The sequence below is a fragment of the Papaver somniferum genome, unplaced genomic scaffold (genome assembly GCF_003573695.1).
Source record: "Papaver somniferum cultivar HN1 unplaced genomic scaffold, ASM357369v1 unplaced-scaffold_79, whole genome shotgun sequence".
Taxonomy (NCBI): domain Eukaryota; kingdom Viridiplantae; phylum Streptophyta; class Magnoliopsida; order Ranunculales; family Papaveraceae; genus Papaver; species Papaver somniferum.
Window position 1 is genome coordinate 1,256,114 of NW_020650859.1, and position 7,887 is coordinate 1,264,000.

Sequence of the window (7,887 nt, forward strand, 5' to 3'; positions counted from 1 at the left end):
GTCATGTTTGATAAAATGTGTCCATTTTTTAGTATATGCTTATATAATAAACAATATGCTATGGACGCAACCAATCTAATGTGGCTGAAGAAATTTCGAAAAAATAATATAAGAAAAATCAAATAACCCAATGTTTCTTCACTTCCTTCAAAACAAGAAAAAAAAGAAAAAATGTATTATGTACATAGATGCTGCAGTCACTGCAACTATGCAAGAAAGGATGTTCTTGTTCAATATTCAATGCTAGCATACCCGAGTTACCCAACACAGTGTTTTTTTAATTTTTTTTTGCTCGGTTCCCAAAAGGTTAATCATACCCAATACAATGTCGATCGGTTCTCGAATACGCAAAAAAAAAAAAAAAAAAAAAAAAGGATTTTTCAAGTTTTGATCAGAAATCTAGTGGCTGAGAATCCTTGACAATGTTGTTTGTGGGGGATGAATGTGCACATAACTTTGATATTTTGGAACTAATATATAATTTATATTGACTAGAATTCTCACGGTCAATGTCAACGCAAAGAAAAATAGCGAAGAAAAATCTATGTAACTACATTCATTAATTATTGATTATGATTTATGTATAAACAAGACAAGAATGATAATTAATTAGAGTTACATCAACTGTTTTGGAAGATAACGGTTTTACAAGGCAATTGAAATCAATTATCTACGTTAGTTATCAATCTTAATTACATTCGTTTTAATATTAATAAATATCGATTACTACCTTGGACCAGAAAGGAGCGACTCTGCAACTGATGTCGATCGACTACTCGTTGTAAGAGACACCATTTCGATGACATGGGATGGACGCTCGCCAGAACTCGACGACATGGAAGTGTCATCATAATCAAGTCCCCACAACTCAGTTTCAGGAAACAGCACATCTCCATCTAAATATTGCATCACTTGTCTCATGCTTGGTCTAGCCTTTGGGTTATTACGTGAGCATAACAATCCTATCTTCAACACCAATTCCATCTCTTCTTTTACATATTCATTCATAAGATTTGGGTCACTTGTTTGTAGTATTCTACCGCTTCTCCAACAATATAAAACCCAATCAACAAGAACTTCACCCTCCTCCGTCTCGGATTTATGCATCTCTATCGGTCTCCTGCCACAAGCAACTTCGAGTAAGAAAGCACCGAATGAGTAAACGTCCGAGCTTGTTGTTGCTCTTCCGGTTTTAATCATTTCCGGTGCTATATAACCCAGAGTGCCAACCACATTAGTCGTCCGAGGATTGGTTCCGCGATCATACAATCTTGAAAGACCGAAATCGCCTAATCTTGCATTCATTTCACCATCTAATAAAACATTACTAGCCTTGATGTCTCTATGAATCACAACTTTTTCCCACTCTTCGTGCAGATAAATTAATCCAGATGCCACACCTTTGATGATTTGAAATCTTTGGTTCCAACCGAGAACAGGAGATGTTGAGGTTGAGTTCGAAGTGCGAAAGATAAACTTGTCTAGGCTTCCATTTGGCATGAACTCATACACCAAAAGTAGTTCTCTGTTCCGCCTGCAATAGCCCAAGAGCTGTACCAAATTTCGGTGTCGAAGGTTACCAATGCTAATGATCTCTGCTATGAATTCCCTTTCTCCTTGTTTTGAATTATGGGAGACTCTTTTGACAGCAATTTCAGTTTTCGAAGTTGGTAGCTCACCTTTGTATACCCGACCGAAACCGCCAATGCCAAGAAGTTCTTTCTCCTTGAATCCCTTTGTGGCAATGTATAGATCTTTATATGAGAACCTCTGCCTCCCATAATCTAGCTCCCAATCCTCCACCACGTCTTTAAATTTCTCGTTTCTGATTTTCCTCACGACGACTAAGATGCCAATGATAAATGTTAGCAAAATAACTGGGATAATTATTGGCAATTCAACTCCGAAGAGTAACGATTTTGAAGCCTTTCTTTTAGGAAGATCGGGAAGTTTGTCGAGATCGAGCTGTGGTGCTTCTCCATTAATCTTAAAACTCCATCCCATTATGTAATGAGATGTTAGTACGAAACTGGTTGATGATGAGAAACCAACATACATGTTATCTAAGATGATATCTGAAAGATCGCGGTCGTAAGATATTAATGGAGCATCGGGTTTACGAACATTATTTGGCGCTATGGTAACATTAAGTTTCTTCCCACCGCCATCGTATTCTACCCAAACTTGGATGGGATACCCACTTATAAGGCTAAGGTTATTAAACCTTCCGTTATTATCTGTGTACCCGGATAGTGCAGATATATCGGAATTCAGGTCATTGATGTCGATTCCTACATGTTCACCATCAATGTCATCAAAATCTTTATTATAGATGGTATCTAGTTCTACAGCTACGACATGGTTTGTTTTTTCTCCATTATTTGTTGAATTAAACAAGCCTAGATATGTGCTTGATCTTGCTCCTGGTAACTCTCTTTTAGGTGCAATAACAAAAGCAATCCCTTGACCACTTACACCTTCAATTTCCGGTATTATAGAGAAGACGAATGTAGTAGAGAAGGAGAAAACATTACCACCAGTACTAGTATTTGACGAAGAAGATAAATTTTGTTCAGTAACATTACTCTTGAATTGAAATTTCCGAGAGTAGAAAGCATGACCAATTTGATAATTTCCGTCTTTGTTGCTGGTTAACCTCAATAACCCATTATCTGTGACGGTTGCTACGCTATTCTCAAATCTAAAGTTAGCAGCTGGATCTTTGAATCCATTGTAAAGGAAACCATCTTTGAAGTCACCACCTTGTACTCCTGCTGATGATGATGGCGAAGCTACAATAGATAGCATCACCAAGACCACAGCAAGCTTCTTGAGGATTAGCATGGTTTAGTAATTCCGATCGAAATAATATAAAGTTTTTGCGAAGTGTATGATTACTTGTTTGAATATCAAATCGACTGTTAATCTAGCTAGAAATAACTAGACATAAGTATAGATACTGGGTCTATTTGGACGAAAAAGAAGAGGAATATGGAATGAGGTGGTATGAAATGAAAACAGTTGAAACTTATATAAACCAAAAGATGTCAACATACACTCTCCCTTATCATGAGGGCAATACAAGTTAGACCCTTTTTTAGGTTTACTTTAGAAACGCGTAGCGTAGGGACATGCTGGCTATGGTTCCAAATAAGTAGCACGTCGAAGTATCAGAATTCAGAATAGTCACACGCAATAGAATTTATCAGTCTTAAATCTTCTTGTTAGACTGTATGATACGCACTTCTTCTTTAGAAATTAATGACTTGTTAAGACTTTTCCCTCCACTTGTAAATGTATCAGCACTCAGCAGTGTATCTTGTTGTATTAAATATGGTTTGGTTTAGAAGTAACATGTACGTATCTATTATCCTCGTACTAATTTGGTTTGGCCAAAGAAGTAACATAAAGGAGGTTCCTCGTACTGATATGCATATTCAAGTAATTAAGAGACTGCTTTTCTAAATACGACATGACGTCAAACCAGTTAATGGAAAATTCTATATACATAAAGGTTTTGAACTCAGTTCAGGTCATTGATAATTTGATATGATCACCTAGAAATCACCAAAATTTTGCTATTCCCTCGATTTTAGAAAAAAAAATGATACTTTCACTTTTTCAATTTGACTTATTTTTAGAAAAAACTAAAAAAATGAAAGTATTATTTTTCCTAAAACGGAGGTAGTATTATACTACAATAATATCGGCCAAGTTAGTAGATTCTGCCATCTATATTAGGATACTCTGTCCCAGCATGTTTGGAGTACCTAAGTAGCTAGCTCGCTGCTTCTTTATTTGGCTAGTCATATTTTAGGCGTCGTCCATATATACATTTATGTGCTTGAGATCCCATCAAAAATCTATATATGTTTGATTCATATTAGGCCAATGCAGAATGAAAGACTTCCAACTGAAAATAATATGCGTTCCATAAAAAACATCCCAACTAAAGAAAAGAAAACAGTTGCCAGATGGATGAGCAAAAATAAAAATCCTAGTGACTTTGTCAAATGTTTCTCGATGATTCCTTTGATGTTAAAATTATGTAGTATGAAATTGTCATCATTGGACGATGACTTAGAGGTGTCAAACTGGCGGTCCTAAGCGTTTGACTGACCTTTCCATATGTGTACAGAAAGACGATGAATTTCAAGAAATTTAGGCAGAAAAAACATTTTATTTCACTTGGTGGTCACTTGATATGATTCAAAGATGATAGAAATAGTCAAATAAAGTTCATGGCTTATATTGTTCCCTTTGATCTTTCTCAAGTTGTTTCACAAAAGAAATCTTGAAGTAATCAAAAATCCAATTAGATTTTTCTTTTCCAATAACTATTACTACAGGTATATCATAATATTACATCATACTCTTAACAGTATGATATTTTTAATTACATCATACATTTTCTCCTTCACAAACACTAAGAAAAACAGAAAACACGTCTCACCATCTCTTGTCCAGAAAGTTATCCCTTGTTGTTTAAGTAGGAGAACTAAATCACGATATCACACAAGCAATACTTTCTAGAAAATTACATGAAAACTCACAATATCATAAGATTCATAACTACCTCTAGGGTCTTTTCAAACCGGAATAACTGTTAATAGTGAGTACCATTTACTTAGGGTTCACATCCGGAGGTGTAAATTGAGTCGGGTCAGCACGATTATGGGACAACACAATATGTGAAAATTCGAACACAACACGACACAGCAAATGACCTGACACGGCATGGGTACAACACATTAGCTTAGTGTGTTGTGTTGTGCCAGACAAATAAGCACATCAGCATGGCACATCATGAAGCACGTGTAAGCACGCGGAACGGGTCCACACGCCAAAAAAACAGCCCAATCATGTATGAAAAAAACTAATACTTCACATTTCATGGATTTTTCAAAAAATATATATTTTATTTTAGCCTGTTTTTTACATCTTATTTTCTTTATGCTGATTAAATCCATAATAATACATATACTAAATAAAATATATATATTTTGAAAAACATAAAATAAATGGACTAGCACAACACAACACGGCACAACACGATTATTTTCTGACACAGTACAATACAACATGTCCAAATCTTTAACACAACCCACTACAACACGTAACACATGACTTCGGCGGATGGGTTGTGTCAGGCCGACATGTTTTACATAAGACCAATATCCATATAAAAAAGAAAATTCTCATCGGTATACCCCAGGCAATTTGCTGCCTCGTGTTGGCACTGCTGCAAACTGGCCCTTACCCAATAATAAAGTGATGTATTAGCAAGTGCTATAGGCCCATAAGCAGGTAATGTACCATAACAGACATGTTTGCCAATTTGATCACAGCTTTTAGCCTTTTATAAATTGACGTTTAATCCCAAATAGGGGTGTCAACGGGTCCGGGTCTATCCGGGTATCACTAGACCCACATCCAGACCCTATTTATAAAGGTCAGGTCCGATACCTAATAGTTTCGGGTCCGGTTTCTAAACTTGTGGACCCAGAACCGGACCTGTTTAAATATCCGGGTAGCCGTCGATTCCGGGTACCCATTTTAAATTTATCTCTTACATTTAATTTTTATTTAGTACATTAATAAGAAATAATAAGTAATTTTATATCAAAGCTAAAACTAGCAAAATAAAGATTAAATGTAAGAGATAAATTTTAAATGGGTAAAATATCAAAGCTAAAACTAGCGAAAATACTTGTAATTTTGCTAAAAACATGAAAAAAAGAATGAATAAACGGGTATAGACCCGTTTAAATTCGGGTCCAATCTGGTAATTACCAGCCGGGTCCTAAGTAGCTAATGAGTCCAACTTTAGGACCCGGAACCGGACCCAAATATGCCGGGTCCGGGCAGTGGGTACCCATTCACAACCCTAATCCCAAATATGTTGGGATTTAGACTCTCTAGTCTCGTCCCTCAAAGCCTAGTACTAGGAGATTCAAATTTACAAAAGGTGGAACGGGTTCATCTTTTTTTAACGATTCAATCCAAATTAATATATTCAGTGTCGAAAATGCGCATCACCATTAAATCATTTTTTTCGTGATTCAATAAATTTTCATTTCCACGTCTGAAACCACTCACCCTTGAAGAACAAATCCTAAACCTAAATCTTTTATCCTCGATGAAAATCAATCTCCAAGCATAGATCTGAAAATCAAACAAGTAATCTATTCAATTCGAAAATCGAATCGTTAACATAGGTACCTTTCTTTTGAAGATTACCTCAATCCAGGATAAAGCTTGACGAGATTCAATTCTAACATTGAAGATTTCACCGATGAAAGCTATTCTTACTGTTTAATTAATTTATTCTTATCATTTAATTTGATTGCAACTGTTAAGAACTCGAGTTCAGAAAAAAAAAAAAAAAAAAAAAAAAAGATTTTGAAAACCTAATTATTTCTCTTTCCATTTGAATTTCTTATTTGATTCATCAGTTTAGGTATAAGTCTTTGTTTAGGAAAATATTGCTTATGAATCTAGTTCTAAATCTGGTGAATCCTCTGTTAAATCTCTACTAGTCAACCTATTCTTATTATTGTCATACAGATCCTCAATATATCTTAGGATTTCCTATGTGTTTGCTTATATATCCTAGTATCCTTATCCTATTTATCAATTTCTTGAGTTTCTAAGTTCGATCTCTCTGTGATAATTTTTTAGTGCATGATGAAAATTTCATGAAAGTTTCCTAATATCCAAGAATATTATTTTTATAAAGAGACTAATATATATATTTTGAAATTGTTACTATGTCTTTGAATTTGTGTAATTAAAACTATGACTTCGTCTATAATTAGTTTTCATTTTCTCTTTCTCATCAGGTGTGAGAAATGATACAGTGAGGAGGTTAAGCTGAATTCTGTGGAAAAACGAAAGATGAGGTAAAGAGAAATAAGCCTACGGCTGCAATAATTTCTAAACCAGAAGTTGCAGAGCAAAATCGACAGATCAAGACTTATTTACCAAGACTTATTTATCATCTACCAAACAATACCTGGATATATTTCTTGGGAGACTTTGGAAGCAGTGACAGAGGTGGTCCAGTTAAATAAAATCTCAACCATATTGACCCTCACAAGACATTTAATCCCCATTTATGAACAAAATATGACTTTCTCTAATTATTATTCTCTTTCGAATCCATCTTAGTTTTGTATCTCTCGGAAATGTCACCAATTTCCTGGCTTTTGATGATATTGTTTGCGTTAATTAAATTTATGGCCTCAATTCACCGGTGTTCTGATGTTTTAGATAATGGTGGCTTTGACGACTACCAAGATCGTTCCTTAAGTAGTGGATGGTCACCACTGTTGTAGTCACTCCTAATTTATTGTAGGTATAGTTGAATTACTTAAATCGTTTTTTTTTTGTGGTTCAAAAATCATGTTCAGGTGAGGAAGGTGCCACAAAACAGTTGAAAAGTGCAATAACAGAGGATACCGATATTATCTAAGATAAAATAAGCTCAAGTATTCGTTATTTTATATACACAATAAGTTGAATAATGTGCACTACACAATATTTAACTTATTCCACATGCACCTCATTTCCAATTAATGTTAGTATATTGAATTGAAATCCCAATCCCCATGCCTATATGTAAGAAATAGTGCATGGCCGGCACATTAGATATGCACGTGCATTTAACATTTCTTTATTAGTTTGTTAGTGACATAAAAAAAACTAGTTTGAAGGAAATCTAATTGAGATGATTTTACCTATCAAAAAAAAATAAAAAATAAAGATGATTTTAGTTTAGTGCAGTACGTAGATCCACATTTGTTGTATATTGGTATATGTCTTTTGTGCTTTGTGTGGCATATGTCTTAGTACGTGTCTTTTATTAATGTATATGTAGTTGTAAAC

General features: G+C 34.8%; 1 protein-coding gene across 1 annotated transcript; it reads right to left on the reverse strand.

The window, feature by feature from the left end:
* Positions 1 to 619: 619 nt before the first annotated feature.
* Positions 620 to 2,860, reverse strand: LOC113344659 (L-type lectin-domain containing receptor kinase IV.2-like). The gene has a single exon (XM_026588583.1). It carries the CDS (start codon positions 2,842 to 2,844, stop codon positions 727 to 729), a length of 2,118 nt encoding a protein of 705 aa, XP_026444368.1. The 5' UTR covers positions 2,845 to 2,860; the 3' UTR covers positions 620 to 726.
* Between the last annotated feature and the right edge of the window lie 5,027 nt (positions 2,861 to 7,887).